The sequence below is a fragment of the Chlorocebus sabaeus genome, chromosome 20, assembly GCF_047675955.1.
Source record: "Chlorocebus sabaeus isolate Y175 chromosome 20, mChlSab1.0.hap1, whole genome shotgun sequence".
In the NCBI taxonomy this organism is placed as follows: Eukaryota; Metazoa; Chordata; class Mammalia; order Primates; family Cercopithecidae; genus Chlorocebus; species Chlorocebus sabaeus.
The window spans coordinates 12,735,470-12,760,012 of NC_132923.1; the positions used below are offsets into that span (position 1 = coordinate 12,735,470).

The following is a 24,543-nucleotide window of genomic DNA, read 5'->3' on the forward strand; positions in this document are numbered from 1 at the left end:
TTGCTTCTTACGGATGATTGAGGAAAGTGATTTAATGAGATGGAATCTACTCCTGGTGAAGATGCTGTGAACAAGATTGAAATGGTAACAAAGGATTTAGAATGTTACATAAACTTTGTTGACGAAGTAGCAGCAGGGTTTGAGAGGATTGACTCCAATTCCGAAGGAATTTCTACTGTGGGTAAAATGCTGTCAAATAGCATCACATGCTACAGAGAAATCTTCTGTAAAAGGAAGAGTCAATCGATGTGGTGAATGTTATTGTTGTCCTAATTTAAGAAATTGCCACAAACACCCCAACATGCAGCAAACAACTCCCTGATCAGTCAGCAGCCATTGACATCAAGGCAAGACCCTCCATCCGCAAAAAGATGATTATTCAGATGATCATTAGCACTTTTTAGCAATAAAGTATTTTTTTTTTTTTTTTTTTTTTTTTTTTTTGCGACGGAGTCTTGCTCTGTGCCCCAGGCTGGAGTGCAGTGGCAGCGATCTCGGCTCACTGCAAGCTCCGCCTTCCGGGTTTACGCCATTCTCCTGCCTCAGCCTCCCGAGTAGCTGGGACTACAGGCGCCTGCCACCACGCCCGGCTAATTTTCTTGTATTTTTAGTAGAGACGGGGTTTCACCGTGTTAGCCAGGATGGTCTCGATCTCCTGACCTCGTGATCCGCCCGTCTCGGCCTCCCAAAGTGCTGGGATTACAGGCTTGAGCCACCGCGCCCGGCGTATTCTTAAATTAAAGTATGTGCATTGTGTTTCTAGATATTATGCTACTGCACACTCAACAGACTACAGTAAGCATAAGATATGTACAATAAATACATTAAGATATTAAGAGTGTAACCATAATTTTTTTTTTTTGAAACAAGAATCTTACTCTGTCGCCCAGGCGGGAGTGCAGTGGCTCAAACAGGGCTCACTGCAACTGCAAACTCCTGGGCTCAAGGGATCCTCCTGCCTAAGTCTCCTGAGTAGCTGGGACTACAGGTGTGTGCCACTACCTCCGCCTAATTTTTTTATTTTTTGTAGAGGCAGGATCTCACTTTGTTGCCCAAGCTGATCCCCAATTTCTGGTCTTAAGCAATCATTCCGCCTCAGCCTCCCAAAGTGCTGGGATTAGAGGCATGAGCCACCGCATCCAGCCAACATAACTTTTATACACATGGAAAACTAACAAATTTGTGTAATTTGCTTTATTGTGTTATTTGCTTTATTGGATGGTCTGGAACTGAACTTGCAATATCTCCAAGGTATGCCTGTAATTGAATGTTTACACTGGTAAGAAATGTATTTGGATATATAATAATAACCTGTAAACTAAGAAGCTTGTACTACTGAATAATCTCCAACTATTAATACCTACCCAATCTATTTTATTTCTAAAAGAGACAAATTACATTCAAAGCTATCCATTGTCCCCAATGACATAACGCAGTGGAAATAGCTAAGTAGAAGACTGCTAAAGCAACTGGTTTCCTGAAGACACAGGAGACTGGAAGGTGGGAGTGCAATTTGTAGTAGTTCCAATAAGAAAATAAAAAGTCAAGGCCGGGCGCGGTGGCTCACGCCTGTAATCCCAGCACTTTGGGAGGCCAAGGCGGGCGGATCACAAGGTCAGGAGATCGAGACCATCCTGGTTAACACGGTGAAACCCCGTCTCTACTAAAAATACAAAAAATTGAGCCAGGAGAATGGCGTGAACCCGGGAGGCAGAGTTTGCAATGAGCCGACATCGTGCCACTGCACTCCAGCCTGGACGACAGAGCCAGACTCTGTCTCAAAAAAAAAAAAAGAAAAGAAAAGAAAAGAAAAGAAAAAGTCAGCCGGGTGTGGTGGCTCACGCCTGTAATCCCAGCACTTTGGGAGGCCGAGGGAGGCAGGTCACCTGAGGTCAAGAGTTTGAGACCAGCTTGGCTAACATGGCAAAACCCCCTCTCTACTAAAAATACAAAAATTAGCTGGGCATGGTGATGGGCGCCTGTAATCCCAGCTACTTGGGAGACTGAGGCAGGAGAATCGCCTGAACCCTGGAGGCAGAGGTTGCAGTGAGCCAAGATCATGCCACTGTACTCCAGCCTGGGCGACAAGAGCAAACCTCCATCGAGAGAGAAAGAGAGAGAGAGAGAGAGAGAGAGAGAAACAGAAAGAAAGAAAGAAAAGAAAGAAAATCAGAAGTCAGAAAACAATCAGAAATTCAGTAACTGCACATGCAGTTACTTTAACCTTCCCCCTTCTGTGACTTTTCCCCGCCTGAGACGTGGCGCTGAGCCTTCCCGTGTCTGAGGCTCCCAGTGCGCCTTGCGCTGCGCTTTGGCGGGAAAGGTGACCTCAACTGGGGGTCAAAAAGTCACTGTCGCGCCCCAGCGGGTGACCGTTGAAAGAAAGCGCATGCGCATTGGGCAGAGCGCGTGCAGCCGCGTGCAGCTCTTCTGGTCTCCGGTGCCCGCCCCTCAGACGTAATGTAATATATATTAGTGTGTATATATGTGTGTGCGCGCGTATATTTTACTTTTTAATCTCTTTTTCTGTCAGCTTCCCCCTACTTTTAAGTTTCTTAAGGTCTTAGTGGTAAAACATTTGCGAGAAAAATGTATACCCACTTACTTGTCAACAGAGGTTCTTGAGATCGGGTGAGTACGGACGGCGAATTCAGGATTTGTCAGAATAAATTTAAACGTTTAACGTAAATAGGTTCCTCCATGAAGTTTGCCTCTTCAGTAAACTCTTCAAGCTGAATTGTCTGATTAAGAAAAGTGAAATTGGGGCCGGACACGGTGGTTCACGCCTGTAATCCCTCCAAGTTGGGCGGCTGAGGCCGGAGGATCATTTGAGACCAGCCTGACCAACATGGCGAAACCCCGTCTCTACTAAAAATAGAAAAAAAAATAGCGGCCGGGCACAGTACTTCATGCCTATAACCCCAGCACTTCGGGGGGCCGAGGCGGGCGGTTCACGAGGTCAGGAGTTCAAGACCAGCATGGCCAAGAAGGTGAAATCCCGTGTCTACTAAAAATACAAAAATTAGCTGAATGTGGTGGCGCGCCTAGAGTCCCAGCTGAGGCAGGAGACTCACTTGAACCCGGAGGCGGACGTTGCGGTGAGCCGAGATCGTGCCATTACACTCCAGCTTGGGCAGCAGAGCGAGACTCCGTCTCGGAGGAAAAAAAAAATACATATATATATATATATATATATATATATATATATGCTGGATGTGGTGGTGGGCACCTGTGGTCCCAGCTACTCGGGAGGCTGAGGCAGGAGAATCATTTGAACACGGGAGGCGGAGGTTGCAGTGAGCCGAGATCATGCCACTGCACTCCAGCCTGGAGACAGAGCGAGACTGCATCTCGAAAAAATGAAAAATAAAAAGAAATAAAACTAAAAAAATTTAGAGGGTTTGCCAGGCAGTTTTTTTATTACTGAATACCTACGTGTACAATGTTGTCCGTGTTTGAATGTGTATAGGGAATAAAAATAGGAAGATTGTGCCTTTTTTTTTTTTGAGACGGAGTCTCGCTCTATTGCCCAGGCTGGAGTGCAGTGGTGTGATCTTGGCTCACTGCAAGCTCCACCGCCTCCCAGGTTCACACCTTTCTCCTGCCTCAGCCTCCCGAGAAGCTGGGATGACAGGCGCCCACCACCAAGCCTGGCTAATTTTTTTTTTTTTTTTTTTTTTTTTGTATTTTTAGTAGAGACGGGGTTTCACCGTGTTTGCCAGGATGGTCTCGATCTCCTGACCTCGTGATCTGCCCGCCTTGGCCTCCCAAAGTGCTGGGATTACAGGCGTGAGCCACTGCGCCAGGCCGATTGTGCCTTTTTAAAAAGTTCTCTTAAACAGTTTCTTAATAACCCTTTTGTTTGAGACTTGCTAGTCAAATGGCTTCAAATCAGGACCCTACTCAAAATAGTTCTACTGCAATATCGACCTCTACGTTTTTGAAGATGTTATTTTAATTAAAGAAATTCAGATTTATTCACATAAAATTCTGTTGAATTTTATATGTGATAAACTGAAATGTTAGAGGAAAAAAATGAGCTCTCAGTTAAAGCTTGTATTTGTGTCACAAGGTTGAATTAAAGAAAATACTTTATCAGAAGAAGATGGCCACTGCCCAGCTGCAGAGGACTCCCATGGTATGATTTCTTGTATTTTGATATATCTTAATGTAGCCGCTTTTATTGTTTCTTGAAGTCTCAGCTACTCTGTTGTTACATTTGGAAGTTAGGGCTCAACTATTTGAGGGTTTTATAATACCAGGAAACTGCATGTTTTAAGAAATGAAGATATTTGCTAAAGTATTTTGAATTAATTGAAAGTTCTATTAGATGTTTGCTGCATTGAATTAAATTGCTCATTCACATTTAATTTACATTAGATATTAATGAATACTGCTTTGTTGCTTTGATGAAATTATTGGTTATAGTGGTCCACCTCCAGAATATGAATGTTCAATATATAAGCAGAATAAAAATAAATAAATAAGAAAATGAGGCCGGCCGGGCGCGGTGGCTCACGCCTGTAATCCCAGCTATGAGGGTGACTGAGGCAGGAGAATCACTTGAACTCAGAAAGGGGAGGTTGCAGTGAGCCGAGACAGCACCACTGCACTCCAGCCTGGGTAACAGTGAGACTCTGTCTCAAAAAGAAAATTAATGTTTGTAACCCAGAGACAAATATGCGTTTGTTATCTTTGTATAGGATTTTGCATTACACTTAATCTCTGTTAAACCTACTCAGTGACCAAAGAGAAAAATCAATGTTATCTATCCATGTATTATGCATTTACAGGCAGTTAATCTGCAAGGGGATTCTTAGGATTTTTAGGTACTTTTTGAGCTGAGGCTGAGGTGAGAGTATCGCTTGAGCCCAAGAGTTTGAGATTAGCCTGGGTAACATAGTGAGACCTCATCTCTACAGAAAAAAAAAAAAAAACAAAAAACTTTAGCCAGGCATGGTGATGCATGCCTGTAGTCTCAGCTACTTTAGAAGTTGTGCGAGGATATATGAAATGTCATATATGAAATGTCTACAATATGCAAATTTATAGGGACAGAAAGCCTAGTGGGTGGGACATGGGATGGGATAAGGGACAGGGAGTGATTGCTAATTGGTATGGGTTTCCTTTTTGGGGTGAAGAAAATGTTATGAAATTGATGGTGGTGATTGTTGCACACACACCTCTGTGAATAAACTAAAAACCATTAAACTGAAAAACAGTTTATATGGGTATCCCAAAAAGGTGTTTTTAAAATACCAGCCACTATTAATATTTGTTTTATTCATTCTCAAAATACTAGTATTTGATATATTTGAATATAATCTGAAGAATCATATAATTATTCTATACTTTTTTTTTTGAGATGGAGTCTCACTTTGTCACTCAGGCTGGAGTGCAGTGGCACAATCTTGGCTCACTGCAACCTCTGCCTCCTGGGCTCAAGCAATTCCCTCCCTCAGCCTCCCGAGCAGCTGTGATTACAGGAGTAGCTGGGTTTACAAGCGCCCACCACTATGCCCAGCTATTTTTTGTATTTTTAGTAGAGACAGGGTTTCACCATTTGGCCAGGCTGGTCTTGAACTCCTGACCTAGTGATCCTCCCGCCTCAGCCTCCCAAAGTGCTGGGATTACAGGTGTGAGCCACTGCACCCCCCTATACTTTTTTAATGAAATACTTTGTGTCCATCAACTTGCATCCAATTGAGGTTGTAGGCAGCTATGATCGTGCCACTGCACTCCAACCTGGGCAATAGAGTGAGACCCTGTCTCAATTTTTTAAAAAATTTAAAAAATTAAAAAGATTTTTAGGTACTTTTTGCTTGTGTCCTTTAGGCTATTACCCTAGAAACACCCTCACATTTTACATCCCGCTGTGACTTTTGGGGGATTACTAACCAATATAGGGAGGAATTCTTGGGGCAAGTCCTATGCTTATACAAAATTAGATCTATGTTAAGAGAAACTACTTTATTTTTAATAAATTTAAATAAAGTGTTCTATTTTCCCTTGAATTTTAGAGTGCACTGGTATTTCCCAATAAGATATCAACTGAACACCAGTCTTTGGTGTTAGTGAAGAGGCTCCTAGCAGTTTCAGTATCCTGTATCACGTATTTGAGAGGAATATTCCCAGAATGCGCTTATGGAACAAGATATCTAGATGGTAATATAATATTTATTTTAAAGCTTTATTTAAAAATGATATTTTTATTTTTGTTTGCTCTAAAACTATAATTTTTGACTTAGAAATTTTATTTTAATAGAAGCTTTATTAATACAATTCACATACCTGACAGTTCATTGTTTAAAAGTGTACATTTCAATGATTTTCAATAAATTCTCAGAGTTGTACAAGGATCACCACAGTCAATTTTAGAACATTTCTTCATCCCAAAAAGAAACTCCATACCCATTCATACCCCATTTTAATCCCTGAAGGTAAGCTTTGTTTTCTTCACTTGACTTGCACTTCTCCTCAACCTTCCCAGTCCTAGGCAATCACCAATCTACTTTCTGTCTGTACAGATTTACTTATTCTGGACATTTCATATAAATGAAATAATATAAAATGTGGTCCTGTCTAGGCGCAGTGACTCACGCCTGTAATCCCAGCACTTTGGGAGGCTGAGGCGGGCGGATCACAAAGTCAAGAGATAGAGACCATCCTGGCCAACATGGTGAAACCCGTGTCTACTAAAAATACAAAAATTAGCCAGGCATGGTGGTGCATGCCTGTAGTCCCAGCTACTTGAGAGGCTGAGCAGGAGAACTGCTTGAACCCAGGAGGTGGAATTTGCAGTGAGCCGAGATTGAGCCACTGCACTCCAGCCTGGCCACAGAGCGAGACTCCACCTCAAAAAAAAAAAAAAAAAAAAAAAAAATGTGGTCCTTTGTGACTGGCTTTCAACTAGCATGTTTTCAGGGTTCCTCCATATTGTAACATGGATAAGTGCTTCATCCCTTTTTGTTGCTGAATAATGTTCTATTGTATGGCTGTACCACATTTTACTTATCCCTTTACCAGTTGATGAACATTTGGGTTCTCTTTTTGGCCATTATGAATAATGCCACATTGATGTACATGTTTTTGTTTGGATACCTAAATGGTTTTAAAATATATATATTCAATACCTTTAGAAGCACTTAATCATAAAATTTTTCCTCAGTTTCTCAAGTATAATTTTACCTGAAATTATGCTTATAATGATGAAAAAAATCGATAGAAAACATTCTGTTATTTATAACTTTGTATAGTAGTAATGGATGTTCTTGTGCTATTTTAAGGAAGTAAAAATACAGCCAGGGCCAGGCGTGGAAGCTCATGTCTGTAATCCCAGCACTTTGGGAGGCTGAGGTAGGAGGATCACTTGAGGCCAGGAGTTCAAGACCAGCCTGGTCAACATGAGGAGACTCCATCTCTATTTTTTAAATTAAAATAATAATAATAATAATACAGCCAGTTTATACTACAATAATAACTTATTTCTCAGTACATTATACATGCATAATATTGTACACCAATTATGTGCTGGGCAATATGGTAAGCACTATGTTATGTACGATATCTTGCTAATTCATGTAACAGTCCTACAAATACCTGTTTTTCAAATAAGGAACTTGAGGATATGAGATACTCTCAGTCTTTTCCACTGTGTTACATGTTGCTTCTTTGCAGGCCTCTTTGTTTTTGATAGCCAGTTAACTTCTTGGCCAGAGAGAAAATGGCCTTTACAAGTATTTTACTGGGATAAGATTCTAAGATCCTTGTATAACAATGGCATGGAAGCAACATATCTAATTTTATGGATTCCATAATTTTTTTATGAAATGTTTTTGTACCCATCAACTTGCATCCTAATTATTATGCTGGCATTTTATAATAAATATTAAAAGGCTACTTTCATATAACCTTTCTTCCTTTAATTACATTGATAATATTAATCATCTGGGTATTAATTATTGCTATTAATAATTTACCTGTACTGGGCACGGCGGCTTATGCCTGTAATCCCAGCACTTTTGGAGGTCAAGGCAGGCGGGTCATCTGAGGTCAGGAGTTCGAGACTAGCCTGGCCAACATGAGAAAATCCTGTCTCTACCGAAAAATACAAAAATTAGCCTGTCATGGTGGCACACCTGAAGTCCCAGCTACTGGGGAGGCTGAGGGTGGGAGAAAGGCTTGACTTGGGAGGCAGAAGTTCCAGTGAGCCGAGATCATGCCACTGCACTCCATCCTGGGTGATGGAGTGAGACCCTGTCTCAAAATAATAATAATTATAATTATAATTTACCTGTAATACACAGCTGAAGAAAATAGACTTCATTTAAAATTCTAGTTGTTTACTTTTCTTAAGTAACTATATTTCATCTTTTTGTGTTTAGATCTTTGTGTCAAAATACTGAGAGAAGATAAAAATTGCCCAGGATCTACACAGTTAGTGAAATGGCAAGTAACAGAATACCTAAAGAGAGAAAATTATTTTTGCTTATATTACTTTTTTTTGTACCTTGGATACCTTTTGGTGTTTAACCAAATTTTAGTGACTCATCCTTTAATACTAGATAGCATTTTTGTAGGTCATTAAGTTTTCCACTGATGTTTTCCTCTCCTTGAAGTCTGGGTATTTAGAAAAATAAATTTTAAAAATAAATGTTCCTTTATTTTATGCCCCATGCAAGCAGGCTTTATTTATTTTATTATTGTTCCCCACAAATAGCTGTCAGACATTTTGTATTTTCCCTTCCATCCCTGTCCATCATTTTACATTTCTGCAACATTGTTTTTTATGTTTTGTCTTGTTTAAAGCTAGTTAATAAGAAGGGAGCTTTAATAAGACATTTTTGTATTATTTAGTAATGAGATAATATGGAAATTTATGAAAATAACTCTTCTGGAAATGCATTCAGTCTAAAAATGAATCCTTGATTTTTTTTTTTTTTAGGATGCTAGGATGTTATGATGCTTTACAGAAAAAATATGTAAGTCTTGCAATCTCTCTATCCTTTTTTTTCTATAGTTTGTGATCTACAAATCTAACTGGTATCATCATGTAGTAAAACATTCATTTGAACTAACTTGAGTGTAAGTCAGTCTGAGTTACTGAAAAGCCTAAACATTTGAATATTTTAAAGACTAATCATCAAGTCATTTAAAGCTAATGGAATTAATACTAAACAAACTTTTCCAAGCTAGTTTTTTAAACACTTATTTGTATTAATAACACGTTAACTTATAAAAAATTAATGAATTAAAGAGTCTTTTCAAATAATTTATTCATTAGTTTTACATGCCCTCTACAAACTTGTTTATAGTAATAATTTAATAAATTATTTCCTTATTAGGGTTCAAAAATAAATTTCCACATAATCTAGGTTAAATAGTCACAAATTCTGAATTAGCAAAATTAAGAAGGTTTTAAGATGGATTGTAAGCCTTTTTGCATACTTAGTATAATATAGTATCAACATGTATAATGAAGTCCAGCACTAGTGAATTTTTATTTATGGTTCCTAACCTTCCCCATTAAGGTGTAGTAAATATTGAGCGCCTGTTATGTGCTAGGCATTTTTTCTAGGTAGGAACTGGTTAAGCTAACAGTGATCAACAAAACAAAAAAAGTCCCTTGTATAGTAGGAAAACAAGTAGTTAATAAAACAAATCATATACTTTTCAATAATGTTAAATGCCATTAAAATTTTTAGCAAAAGTATGTGGTAAATGGAAAGGTAAGGTAACTTTAGATGGGATGGTCATAGGAGCTTCTCTGAGGAAGTGACATTTAAGAGACCTGAATGAGAAGAAACCAGCTAGGCACTGATTTTAGGGGAGAATATTCCCAGCAGAGCAGCTAATGCAAAGAATTAGAAGGAAGTTTAGAGAGTTCCAGGAACAAAAAGAAGGCCAATATGACTGAGGGCAATTGTGCAGTGGGAGAGAATAACATGAGATGAGCCTGGGCAGATAAGCACGGCCAGAGCACTCAGTGGATTTTATTTTAGGTGCAAAGAAAAGCCATTCTAAGGTTATATGTAGAAACGTAATATTTGATTTACATTTAAAAATTGTTTTAGACCAGGCACGGTGGCTCACGCCTGTACTCCCAGCACCTTGGGAAGCCAAGGCAGGTGGATCACCTAAGGTCAGGAGTTTGAGACCAGCCTGGCCAACATGTTGAAAACTTGTCTCTACTAAAAGTACAAAAATGAGCTAGGCATGGTGGCATGCCTGTAATCCCAGCTAGTCAGGAGGCTGAGGCAGGAGAATCACTTGAACCTGGGAGGTGGAGGTTACAGTAAGCTGAGATCATGCCACTGTACTCCAGCCTGAGGAACAGAGTGATACTCTATCTTAAAAAAAAAAAAAAAAAAGGTTTTAAATCACTTTGCCCACAACTTAGAGAATCTGCTGTAGAAGGAGAATAAGATTGGGAGTAAGGAGAATAGCACCTAGGCCATTACTGTAGTACTGGTGAGAAATAATGGTTGCTTAGACCATGATAGCAGAGAGAGGAGATTCAGAATAGATTTGGCAGTAGAACTGATTGGATTTGTTGATGGACTGGCTGTGTAATATAAGGAAAAGATCAGAATCAAGGATGACTCTTAGATTTTTGGCAGATCACTTGATTAAATTACTTTCTATGATTTTCTTTTCCTATGGTCTCCAAAACTTCCTCCCTGGGGCCCTGGGGCTGTTTCTTTTTTCAAAATCAGTTCTCATTGTTTTCGGTATAACACATATATTGTGTTATTTCACAATATATATTTTTTTCCTTATAACTGGCAGTAATGTCCTTTTTGCTTACATCAATGAAATAAAGTGCTGACATGAATTTCAGTCATCAGTGATTTTACTAGCAACAGATTTCAGGGGATAGGGAAGCATATCTAAGGTACTGCATTATAGGCATTGATCTTATGCAGTCAAGATCTGCAATGATTATTTGTTATTAGGTATACATGTTGAAATAGGACAAGGAATTCTTATGATTCATAATGAAAAAATATTTTGTAGACTACAAGTAAGATTTTTGTTCTTTGTTGTATTTCAGCTAAGGATGGTTGTTCTAGCTGTAAGTATTTTTAAATTGTGTGTTCTTTTTAAAATGCTGCCAACTTTGGCCTTACTTAATTAAATAACACTAAAACTATCAATTGATTATGTCACATTATTCGAATAACTGATCTATTCAATGGAATGAAAAAGTAATATTTTGGGTGGTCATTTTTATTTGTTTGTTTTGCTGAGCTCCCATAAAGTTTAGTCTAAACATCTTAATTTAGCTCTTGAATACTTAGCCTTAGATAACTCAATTGTAAATTGTTTTTAAATAGGTATACACAAACCCAGAAGATCCTCAGGTAAGTGTGCTTGAGTTACTAATGAAACATAATGCCTCTAATATCTAAAAAGAACATAAAACATAATATAAGAATATCTTACACTTTTAATTATGCTTTAATCAATATACTTTCATGTATATTTTCACATTTGAACTTCATAAAACTCTTCTGAGGTAAAGCAGGGCTTGGATTGTTACCTTTAAACAGATTAACTTGACAGAGATTATGTGACTGATCTTAGGCCACAAAGCTTACAAACTGTCAGAAATAACTTAAATCTCCTGACGTCTAATTCTTTACAGTATTTTTTATACTATATTTTAGAATTATGAAAGGGCTTGAGTTTTAGGAAAGTAAGAAAGTCATCTTTAAACTTAGAATATTCATCCCAATTCAGTCATGGCTAACTATTTATCTTACAATTAAAGGAGAGAAGGGAGAACATGAAAGGGAAAACTGGAAGATAAGAAACAAGGGGGAAAGATCTACTGAGTGCTTACTCTATATTAGGCTCTGTTCTTTGGGGCTTTATGTGCATTATCTCATTTATTCATCCCAGCTTTCATGAGGTGACCACTATTAGCATCTCCACTCTACAGATTAGGAAATCTAGGTACAAGGGATTTCTTGCCTAAGGTCATAGTGGCAGAAGAGGCAGAACCAGGTTTTGAACCTAGGAAGGCCAGTTCACGATTTGGGTGTTTACCCATTAGGCTATAGTTGTTATAATGTTTCATTCAGTCAAGGAGAGGTAGATTTAAACTGGTGTTAATAATAGATGTTTAAAAACATCACTATGTAAGCAATGAAATATAAAGAAAGCAATAAAAGTTTTCATGCTTCAGGAGGGCTGAGAATGTGTCTTTTCTTTGATACTCACACCTGCAATTAATGCTTAATATGTGTCCATGCTGACAAAGCAGATCATTTGGGTAAAGGCTGTGAATTAATAGATTGTTCAGAAAACTAATTGATTGTTCAGAAAATGTTCATTTATTTTCATATGTTTTATAATTGTGCATTTTTTCAATCAGTAAATTAGCAACCTTGTTGATACAATAACAACATTTATTGAATGTTTACTATATGTCAGGTACTTTATAAAGTACCCTGTATAAATTATCCCATTTGTGAATATTTATTCACAACTACCAATGAGATATGTACTGTCTTTAATCCCTTTTTTAGCTGGGGAAACTAAAACTTAAACTAAGGCTTAAGTGGCATGCCTGTGGTTACAGTATAGCAAAGATTTAAGCCCTGTGTTAGCCACTCTGCTGAGGTATGTTGCCTCCCTTATCTGCCTGCTAAGGAGTTCCTTCCATGTGGTATAAATAACATACATTAAAATGAGTTGGGAAATAAGTGTCTCTCCAAGACTGAAACCCCATACCCAAACCATGAAAACTGAACACAAGGAATCAAAAGCTTCAATGGACCAATAGGGATTAATATGGCAGAAAAAAAATATTGACTAAATGTTGAGTCATACAAAACAGAATATAGCTATTTAGCAGCTAGTACTGAATATCAGAAGCATAACTGCAATATTTTCTATTTAAGACAATTTCAGAATGTTACCAATTCAAATTCAAATACACCAATAATGGACCACTCATGGACTTCATAAGGTATTGTTCTATAGTTTTCTTTTTGTATTACAGATTACCACTTATTCATATTAATGCTATATAGCTAAACTTCAGGATTCATTCTGAAACTGCGGGGTCATCCCCAATTAACCATCAAGATGTGGCTATGCAAAATGGAGTGGTGACTTGGAGTAGCTTCAAGCCAGGATTCTGTGGTTAATTATAAGCAATTTTAATTGTGGAAAGAGAACTTAGGTGATTAGAAATATAGAAATATAATTTTAAAACATTATTTGCTTTCTTTAAACACTTTATGTAAAATGCATTTAAGTAAAATTAAGTTATTGATTTCTAGCAATGATATTAATATTAAAATTTTATAATAGTGACATTAAAACACATGGTAACTTTCAAGTTAACAGCTTAATGCTATAATAGAAATAAGAATCTCAAATAGTTAAAATGTAAAGTTATGATACTAGAAGCCACAGGTTTCATAAAAGAAATTAATATGTGATTCTCTTCTAGTAAAAACCAAAGCAATGAATCTAGCATGTCATCTACCGACACCAAGAAAGCAAGCATTCTCCTCATTCGCAAGATTTATATCCTAATGCAAAATCTGGGGCCTTTACCTAATGATGTTTGTTTGACCATGAAACTTTTTTACTACGATGAAGGTACTATTTGCAATACATCCTGTTTCAGTTGGTACCTATGTTTTATTATTATTGAAGCAATTGGTTTCCATTCCAAATATTTTTAGCACCTAAATTTTTTGAAATTATAAAATTTACATTTAATATCACTATTCAAAAAGAAAGATTTGCAAAATTAAGCTTTAAAATAGATGCTTCTCTAGTGATAGGAATAAATCCATGTGAAGTATAACCTCACTCAATTAAATAAATTTAACAATGAGTTAACAGTTTTCACTTATCAGATTGGTAAAATGTGTTAATCCATTATTGATAAGGATGTGGGGAAACAGGAACTTTTTTATTTTTTGGAGACTGAGTCTTGCTCTGTCTCCCAGGCTGGAGTGCAGTGGCACAATCTCAGCTCACTGCAGCCTCCACCTCCTGGGTTCAAGTGATTCTCCTGCCTCAACTTCCTGAGTAGCTGGGACTACAGGCGTTCGCCACCATGTCTGGCTAATTTTTGTATTTTTAGTAGAGATGGGGTTTCATCGTGTTGGCCAGGTTAGTCTTGAACTCCTGATCTCAAGTGATTCACCCACCTTGACCTCCCAAAGAACTGGGATAACAGGCACAAACCACCGCACCTGGCCAAGCAGGCACTTTTATACACTTGAGGGACTGTATACAGGTTCTACATTTTTAGAGGACAATTTGGCAGTATCAAAATTTTAAATCTTTAATCTAGAAATTCTATAGTGAGAAAAATATATTGAAAATATAATTGTGCAAATACACAAAGTTATATAAGGATTTTGATTATAGCATTGGCTAAAATAGGAACAAACTGGAAACAACTTGAGTATCCTTCATTGGGGACTGAGTAAATAAATTATGGTCCATCTGCATAATAGAATACTACACAAGCTGTTAAAAAGAAGGTGCTGATAAATTACATTATCCAAGATATATTATTAAGTTAAAACCAGCTAGATATGGAACGGTATGATCTCATTTGTGTTTTTTAAGGAATTTTATATATATAATTCCTAAAACCTATGTAAATATGAAATATCTTTTATTATATGCATGTCTTCTAGAAGAACATAAAGCAACAAAAATAACAACTAACATTTATTGAGTATTTACTATGTGCCAGTTCTGTTCTCAACATTTTACAACACTTTATTTTATTCCCACAATGACCCTGTGAAGTAGGTACTATTATTTTCACTATTTGACAGATGAGAAAATCAAATCAGGGATGAAAAAAATTTACTGAAGGTCACAGACAGTCAAGTGAAGAAAACAAAGCTTACCTTCAGGGATTAAAATGGGGACTTGGACATAGTAGGAGAGTGATTCTTATGTTTTGCATTATGCCCTTATATACTATTTGAAATACCTGCAATCTGCATGTGTTTTTATAATAATAATAATATTTTATTTAATTTCATGAACAGCACGGTTTACACTTACTTTTTTGCAGTTACACCCCCAGATTACCAGCCTCCTGGTTTTAAGGATGGTGATTGTGAAGGAGTTATATTTGAAGGGGAGCCTATGTATTTAAATGTGGGAGAAGTCTCAACACCTTTTCACATCTTCAAAGTAAAAGTGACCACTGAGAGAGAACGAATGGAAAATATTGATTCAACTATACTATCACCAAAACAAATAAAAACACCATTTCAAAAAATCCTGAGGGACAAAGATGTAGAAGATGAACAGGAGCATTATACAAGTGTAAGTGTATTTCAAGAGTTATAAAGAACAATAATAACAAATGTTTTACTCAGTTCTGAAGATTTTTTATAGCTCCCATTAACATTTGTGTAAATTCTCTATTATAATCGTGAACTCAAGGTTGGAAGGGTCCTTAAAGTCTAGGCCTCTGGTTTTAAAACTTTTTATTTAGTCCAAATATTATACTAGAACTTAAAAGCACAACTATTCTGGTTGAAGCAGGGAATGTTCCTGAAGGCTCTGCCACTCCATATGTCACTTACCTTCATAGTGGACTCTGAGGAAACCCCTCGGACTCTAGGGCATAATTTGAAAAGCATTGCACTAGTCCAACCCCTGGCTAATGATGGAATCTTTTCTACGACATCCCTATTAAGTGTTCAGGTAGCCTGTGCTTGAATTTCTCTAGGGCCTGGAAAGTAACTGTTCTGAAGCAGCCTGGAAGTTCCTGGAAGTCAGGAAGTATCTTATTCAACTTTTTAATCATCCTGTGCCTAGCACTTGGATTTGTAGTTAGTGCATCCTAAGTATTAGTCGAGTGAATGGATGAATAGAAGTATAAAAGAGTTTTTTTGTTGCCTTACTTCCAGCAAATGTGAAAGTCATTATTGCTTTAATCTTTCAGGCATTAACATTATATCCTTTAATCTCACTTCTCTTGTTTTCTCTGTCTCAATTTATTCTAAGTTATGACTACAATACTTATGTACAGAGATTCACTATTCTGATTAGGCTCTCTGACCACATCTTTACACATGGAAAATTCAATCAATTTTCAACCAATTCAGTCAAAGAAAAAAAACTTTTTTCTAAGACCTAAATCCCAGTCTTGCGTTATAACAAATATGGCTGAGGTGTTTGTAGCATTCTTGAAAATATTTAAATCTCTTTCACATGTATCACAAAGGGAACAATAATTGTAATGTAGACATTAAACTTGTTGCTATTTTTACCATAACATGACTGAGCTGAAGAGTCTTTATTGCATATATATATATATATATATATTTTTTTTTTTTTTTTTTTTTTTTTGAGACAGAGTTTTGCTCTTATTGCCCAGGCTGGAGTGCAATGGCACGATCTCAGCTCACCGCAACCTCCGCCTCCCTGGTTCAAGTGATTCTTGTTCCTCAGCCTCCTGCGTAGCTGGGATTACAGACATGCACCACCATGCCTGGCTAATTTTGTATTTTTAGTAGAGACAGGGTTTCTCCATGTTGGTCAGGCTGGTCTCGAATTCCCAACTTCAGGTGATCCACCTACCTCTGCCTCCCAAAATGCTGGGATTACAGGCATGAGCCACCACGCCTGACCAAAAGTTGTATATTTTTATGATTTGTCCTTAAAGCAACCCTGCAAAATAAAGAAAAATAGTATTTTATACTTTATTTGGATTAATAAATTGCCTTTTGATAGTAATTCTAGGAACACTTTTATTTCTAGCAAGTATAAGGTAGTTGTAGGTTTTTGGGGTTTTTTGATTTGTTTGTTTTGTTTTGTTTTGTTTTGTTTTTTGAGACAGAGTCTTGCTCTGTTGCCCAGACTAGAGTGCAGTGGCAGATCTTGGCTCACTGCAACTGCTAGCCTCCTGGGTTCAAGGTATTCTCCTGCCTTAGCCTCCTGAGTAGCTGGGATTACAAGCGTGTGCCACCACGCCTGGCTAATTTTTGTATTTTTAGTAGAGACGGGATTTCACCATGTTAGCCAGACTGGTCTCCAACTCCTGACCTCAAGTGATCTGCCCACCTCAGCCTTCCAAAGTGCTGGGATTACAGGTGTGAGCCATTGTGCCCAGCCTGGGTTTTTTTGTTTGTTTGTTTTTGAGACAGGGTCTCATTCTGTCTCCCAGGCTGGAGTGCAGTGGGATGATCACAGCTACTGCAGTCTCAAACTTCTGGGCTCAAGCGATCCTCTCACCTCAGCCTCCTGCGTAGCTGGGACCACAGAAACATGCCACCACACCTGGCTAATTTTTTAAATTTTTTCATAGAGACAAGGTCTCATCATATTGCCCAGGCTAATCTGGAACTACTAGTCTCAAGCAATCCTCCCTCCATGGCCTTCCAAAGTGCTAGGAATACAAGCATGAGCCACCATGCCCAGCCAGTAGTTTTATATTGTATTTAGCCTTCACATGAAACAAATTCGTTCATAAATGCTTTCTGCTCACTTGTTTTAATTCCTTTTTGAAATGTGTCCATTTTTTTCTTCACATAATTATATAGGATGATTTGGACATGGAAACTAAAATGGAAGAACAGGAAAAAAACCCTGCATCTTCTGAACTTGGAGGTAAGAAGTTAATGAAAATGTACATTAACTCACTTCCAACTCAATTTTATACCTGTTTAATTTTTTCTTTTTTAACAGAACCAAGTTTAGTTTGTGAGGAAGATGAAATTATGAGGTCTAAAGAAAGTCCAGATCTTTCCATTTCTCATTCTCAGGTATAAACTTGATAGTTCCATCTCACTTTTGTTTTGTTCAAAGGACAGTTGCTTATATGCTATTTTTTTATTTTTCAGATTTTCTTATTCCAGGTCTTTTAGAATAAAATTCAATATTTAGAATGCTTATTATTAACTAACAACTAAATCTGACAGTTATATGTTGATGAATTTTGGGTATATTACTGGTGAATTTGTTTAGTAATAAACCTAAATACTATTGGTAGAATCTGAGAATTTCAGAGCTAGATAGAATCTTATGCAGTTATTTATTCCGCCCTGCTTCATATTTATAAATGGAATATATAATACATTTGTGTTGCCTTGGAGCATACATGTTTTATTTTCCTTTTCAAATATAGTAAAATCCTGAAATAAGAGATGTAGGTAATATGAACTTAGAAATAACATGATTTATGATTGATTGTCTACCTTCCTCTGCCCAGCCCATTTCTCAAATGAGTAGACTAAATTTCTGGTCTTCTGGAAGGGTGATGCCTGGTGATTATTTGGTACTTTCTCTGTTCAGGGGTTGGCCAATTATGTAAAGTGTCAGTTTCACTATCTTTACTTTTGTGCTTTTTGTACAGTATGAACCAACTCAAAATTATTGGTTTTAACTTAACAAGACCCTAAATTTTATGTGGTTAAATTTTTGGACTCCATTTATTGTGTTATGAAAAGGTTTTGTTATACTAAGTTATATTTTTTGTAATTCTTTTCTTTTTTAGGTTGAGCAGTTAGTCAACAAAACATCTGAACTTGATATGTCTGAAAGCAAAACAAGAAGTGGAAAAGTCTTTCAGAATAAAATGGTAAATATCTCTTTAGGTTTGTTTTCCATTCTAACCTTGTAATTCTCCCCCATATGTGAGTTTATTTTAATATTCATTTATTAGACCAATATTTACTAAGTACCTATTATGTGTCAGGTATTTTACTAGGTGCTTAGGATATAACCTAAATAACACATACTTCTTGGTCTTAGCTAAAGTTTAGTAACTGGAAATAAACAAGCAATGATATAGAGCCGTTATAGAAGTCTGAATAGGCTACATAGGCACAAAGAAAGGAATGGTTAATTTTACTGAAGGCATATTAAAGAGAGGTACCCAGGAAAGGTTTTGGGAAAAAATGATACTATCATCCAGACTCCCAGAGAAATTTCCTAGAATGCCAGAATGTTCCCATGCTTGATCTTTCTTTTTTCTTTTTAAATTTCATTTAATTTGAGTTCCAAGATACATGTGCAGGACGTGCAGGTTTGTTACATAGGTAAACGTGTGCCATAGTGGTTTGCTGCACCTATCAATCTATTACCCAGGTATTAAGCCCCACATGCATTAGCTATTTATTCTAATGCTCTCCCTCCCTCCAACCACCTGACAGGCCCCAGTGTGTATTATTCCCCTCTTTGTGTCTATGTGTTCTCATGGTTTAGCTACCACTTATAAGCGAGAACATGTGGTGTTTGGTTTTCTGTTCTTGTGTTAGTTTGCTGAGGATAATGACTTCCAGCTCCATCCATGTCCCTGCAAAGGACGTGATTTCATTTCTTGTTATGGCTGCATATTTTCTTTATCCAGTCTATCACTGATGGGCATGTGGGTTGAGTCTGTTTTTGCTATTGTGTATAGTGGTGCAATGAACATACAGGTGCATGTGTCTTTGTAATAGAATGATTTATATTCCTCTGGGTATATACCTAGTAAAGGGATTACTGGGTCAAATGGTATTTCTGGTTCCAGGTCTTTGAAGAATCCACCACACTGTCTTCCACAATGGTTGAACTAATTTACATTCCAACCAACAGAGTAAAAGTGTTCCTATTTCTCTGTAGCCTCGCCAGCATCTGTTGTTTCTTAACTTTTTAATAATCACCATTCTGACTGGCATAAGATGGTATCTCATTGTGGTTTTGATTTGTATTTCTCTAATGATCAGTGATGTTGAGTGTTTTTCATATGTTTGTTGGCCACATAAATGTCTTCTTTTGAGAAATGTCTGTTCATGCCCTTTACCCACTTTTTAATGGGGCTGTTTGTTTTTTTCTTGTAAATTTGTTTAAGTTCCTTGTAGATTCTGGATATTAGGCCTTTGTCAGATGGATAGATTGTGGAAATTTTCTCCCATTCTGTAGGTTCTCTGTTCACTCTGAAAAATATGGAATGCTTCATGAATTTGCATGTCATCCTTGTGCAAGGGACAGGCTAATCTCTATATCGTTCTAATTTTAGTATATGTGTTGCTGAAGTGAGCACCATGCTTAATCTTATAAATTGAGTTTCTTGTTAGTAAGACATTACAAAACAATATTTTGTATATAACTTGCATAAAATGAATCTCATATTCTTAAGGGAAAAGAATCACTACTTTATTTTAGCTTTTGGTATGAATTATACTAAATCAAAATTCATATTTGATTTTAGACCTTTAAATTACTCTCAAAGGTTCATTGGGGTGAAGAAAAAGCATTCTGTAAAACACATAAAATATCCAAAGTTTAGGAAATAAATAGCTCACCGTGTTAGTGGTGTACTAGAACATTTCTTCCCAACTCCTCACTCAGAGATATCATGTTGGTAGCTTAAATTGGACATGTTGGTAGTATTCACAGCACAGAAATCAGCAAATGCCTCAGGGTTTGTTTCTCTCCTAGAGCTGGTTATTAAACATTTATCAGAACATTACTCATTATAGTGCCATTTTTAAGTGTCTTCCTCCACCCCTATTCTCAATGGGAAGTTAGAACTGGCAGAAGGCAGCATTCAAATGAGTATGCTCATGAAAGCAAGAGATAAAGGAATGTCAAGATTTACTACTTCTAGAAGCAAAATGTTCATCCTATCCAGTTTATATGTGGGATGAATAACCTTTACTAGGATATAGGGATAGAGACCAGCGTTTTAAAAATTATTAAGCAAGATCTCCTTGTAATGTAACATTAAGCTGCTTTGGGGACATAAATTTATTTCTGAAATTGCACATGTTTTTGGATATGAACTCTGAGCCAGTGTACTCCTGATTTTGAGAATTATTACTGAATTGTGGTTAGAAACGGGCAAGAAATGAAAATATTCATTATTATATATACTAAGGAATTATCATTGGAAAGGTCATTTCAAGCATCAGAAAAGAATTCTGTCCTTTTAGAGAATAGTTATATGACACCTAATCATTAGTCATTTTCCAATATTCATTTTAATAACTATATATACAGCATTATTCACAATAGCCAAAAGATGGGAAAAACCTATACATCAACAGATGAATGGATAAAAAAATGTGGTATATTCATACAATTGACTATCAGCCATAAAAAAAAAATGAAGTGCCAATACATGCTACAACTTAGATGAACCTTGAAAACATGCTAATTAAAGGAAGTTACTCACAAAAGTCCACATATTATTCCATTCATTTGAAAGTCAGAACAGGGAAAACTATTGAGACAGTCTTAAGGCTGGTGGGAGGACGGCAGAATAAGAGAGCGATAGCTAAGGGATATGGAGTTTGTCTTTAGGGTGATGAAAGTGATCTAAAATTGATTGTGGTGATGATTGTACAACTCTGAATGTACTGAAAATCATTGAATCGTACACTTATAAATGGGTGAATCATATAGTATCTAAATTATATCTCAATAAATGGTTTTTTTAAAAAAAATTGTATATCCAGTTGGGCACTGTGGCTCATTCCTGTAATCCCAGCACTTTGGCAGGCTGAGGCAGGAGGATCGCTTGAGGCCAGGAGTTTCAGGCTGCAGTGAGCCATGATGGTGCCACTGCATTCCAGCCTGGGTGACAGAGGGATACCCTGTCCCTAAAAACTAAATAAATAGATACATAAATATTGCATATTGTTGCATAAGATTGAAAAATCAAGTGTTGGCTGTTCTTTGAGAAATAACCAATTAGTAATTATTCTATCTTTGTGGAGGCAAATGGAAATCAACCAGTGAAATCTTCCAAAGAAAATCGGAAGAGAAGTCAACATGAATCTGGGAGAAGAGTAAGTCTTATGATAATGTATAGTTTGAATACAATGGCAAGTATCAGAATATCATTACTACAGATTAAATTTAAAATGATGAATTTGATATCTCTCAATGTACCTGAGAGCTCTGATATTCAAATTTTGTTTAAATATATTTTGTTGTAAAAATCGAGGTGATTTTGAAATAAGATGCCCTATGTTGGTTTCTTAGTTTTTTCCATGTAAACATCTCCTGTCTCATTCCACGAATGATTTTAAGTAATCGGAGGAATTTATAATATAAAATCAAAATCGGCTGGGCGCAGTGGCTCACGCCTGTAATCCCAGCACTTTGGGAGGCTGAGGTAGGTGGATCACGAGGTCAAGAGATCAAGACCATCCCTGCCAACATGGTGAAATCCCATCTCTACTAAAAATACAAAAAAAAAAATTAGCTGGGCGTGGTGGCCATGCCTGTAGTCCCAGCTACTCGGGAGGTTGAGGCAGGAGAATCGCTTGAACCTGGGAGGCGGAGGTTGCAGTGAGCCGAGATCGCGTCACTGCACTCCAGCCTGGTAACAGACCAAGACTCCGTCTTAAAACAAAAAAAACCATCAGTGCCAGGAAAAATATAAGTAGAATGAGAAAGTGACAATACAAGAATATTAAGGCAATTTTGTTTATATAGAACTGAAATTGGGCCACAAATTTGATCTGAGCTTTCTAGAGACCAAAACTGAAGTAGAACGAGGATAGTTACTAAATACATGTGTTCCCTAAAAATATAGGGTCTCATCCTAGTACCTCTGGAGAAAAAAATCTTTTCCTGACTTAAACCCTATAGTTGTTTCATGTTTAGAACCTTATTTTACCAAATCAGATAATGTATTTGCCATTTCTGAGATAATTATGCATATTTTTCCAACCAGATATTTTAGTATTATTAGTAGGTTAGAATTAGACAACTGAAAACTTAAGACTACTTTTAAAGCTCAAATGTTAACATCCCAAGAGTACAAAAGCAAGACATGATTTAAATCTTACATGATTCCAAGGTAGAATGTTTTTCTATTTGTAGTTCATTTTAAAATCTTTTTCCCTTCTTATTCCTCTGAAATATTTGGCTATTTTGAGGACACAATGTCAAATCTATCTTCTCACTACTACAGCAACCCTACTGAAGATTATACATTTTGCAAGTGCATACTTTCAGCAGCCATTGGAAGATGTTAATAATAAATTTTACTCTACTTTTAAGAAACCCAGATATAGTTATGCTAGGTATGCTAGGTATAATTTTTTTAAAAAGGAGAGAAATCTCAGATACACGAAAAAATTTACAATTAAAGACATTTAAACAGGAAAGTATCTATTCTTAGTAGTTGTTTTCTTTTAACAGGTCCTCCATCACTTTGATTCTTCTAGTCAAGAGTCAGTGCCAAAAAGGAGAAAGTTTAGTGAACCAAAGGAACATATATAAAAATTATTTTTCTTCTGCAGGTTTGTGGAGTTCTTCTCAACATTTAAACTGAAGGACCCTATATTATATTTCCCTAACTCTGAAGATGTGTATGTAGTTTAAAGCAGTTTGTACACTAAAATTAAGTTCTTGGCTAGCCGTCATATTGTGGTCCTTAATCTTGAGATAAATCCAATAGAACTTTCGAATAAAAGCAAAAGTACAAATGTCATAATTGATTCTGTAATAAGTAAAATTTGAAAATTGATTTTTCATTATCTACTTGATATTTCCATTAAATATATACTGTTAAGGCCCTCTAATGTCATTTTTCTAAACAGTAATGTTTGCTTTGGTATTAAAATTTGGTATGGATTCACTTTTTACTTATGTTAAAATTATACCATTTAACTGGCTCTTTTGTCATTGTGCTGTTATTAAGACAATGTTCTTCAATATTTTGATATAATGTATTAATATTTTAATATATAATGTACAATTTAAAAATTGGTGCTTTACCTTTACTATACTTTTTTTACAGGACAAAAAGACTGATTTTTAAAGTATGGCATTTTTTGCAGCATAAATAAAATATTGTTCAGTACGTAGGCCGTTTCATCGCTTCTAATTTTTATTTAAGTAGCAGGAAATATGGCTCCATTCATTTGAAAGGCTGGTAGAAGGATGGGAGAATAGGGAATACTAATTTTTAGATGATTTTGGTAGCTATTACTTTTGCAAGAAGAGTTGAGCACACTTTCTAGAATTTTTGAGTGGTAGTACGAAAAATGCTGTGCAGGCCGGGCGCGGTGGCTCAAGCCTGTAATCCCAGCACTTTGGGAGGCCGAGACGGGCGGATCACGAGGTCAGGAGATCGAGACCATCCTGGTTAACATGGTGAAACCCCGTCTCTACTAAAAAAATACAAAAAACTAGCCGGGCGAGGTGGCGGGCGCCTGTAGTCCCAGCTACTCGGGAGGCGGAGGCAGGAGAATGGCGTGAACCCGGGAGGCGGAGCTTGCAGTGAGCTGAGATCCGGCCACTGCACTCCAGCCTGGGCGGCAGAGCGAGACTCCGTCTCAAAAAAAAAAAAGAAAAATGCTGTGCTTTTAATGAGAAACCTGGGAGCTAGTTCCAGCCTTGCCTGCTTTCTTTGCTTTAGAAAAAGGAAGACTTAAAACTTGGTCTCTTTGCCTCTTGTAGTTTCAGCAGCCATATTCCAAAAACATACACTATCCATGGGTTTGTCATTAATAAGCGCTATAGGGAATGCTGGTAGGTATGCGATGGTAGAAATGTATTCATCCTGTTTAAGGTTAACCATATAAACGTACACAAACT

At 36.9% G+C, this 24,543-nt stretch overlaps 1 protein-coding gene and 1 non-coding gene across 2 annotated transcripts; one reads left to right on the top strand and one right to left on the bottom strand.

Moving 5' to 3' along the window:
- The first annotated feature begins 3,686 nt into the window (after positions 1-3,686).
- Positions 3,687-23,514, top strand: HORMAD1 (HORMA domain containing 1). Its single transcript, XM_008019278.3, has 14 exons — positions 3,687-4,138; positions 6,021-6,165; positions 8,385-8,448; positions 8,945-8,981; positions 11,054-11,074; positions 11,337-11,363; positions 12,909-12,976; positions 13,466-13,617; positions 15,065-15,321; positions 17,547-17,613; positions 17,692-17,768; positions 18,500-18,583; positions 21,708-21,779; positions 23,143-23,514. Exons 1-14 carry the CDS (start codon positions 4,106-4,108, stop codon positions 23,221-23,223), a joined length of 1,185 nt encoding a protein of 394 aa, XP_008017469.1. The 5' UTR covers positions 3,687-4,105; the 3' UTR covers positions 23,224-23,514.
- Positions 19,926-20,029, bottom strand: LOC119624562 (U6 spliceosomal RNA). The gene has a single exon (XR_005240726.2). It is a non-coding gene; the product is annotated as a U6 spliceosomal RNA (small nuclear RNA).
- Positions 23,515-24,543: the final 1,029 nt, after the last annotated feature.

Coding starts and splice junctions, on each gene's coding strand:
- HORMAD1 (XM_008019278.3), top strand. CDS start 4,106: ATGGCCACTGCCCAGCTGCAGAGGACTCCCATG. Junction 6,166..8,384: donor TGGAACAAGATATCTAGATG/GTAATATAATAT, acceptor TTTTGTGTTTAG/ATCTTTGTGTCAAAATACTG. Junction 11,364..12,908: donor CAAACCCAGAAGATCCTCAG/GTAAGTGTGCTT, acceptor TTTCTATTTAAG/ACAATTTCAGAATGTTACCA.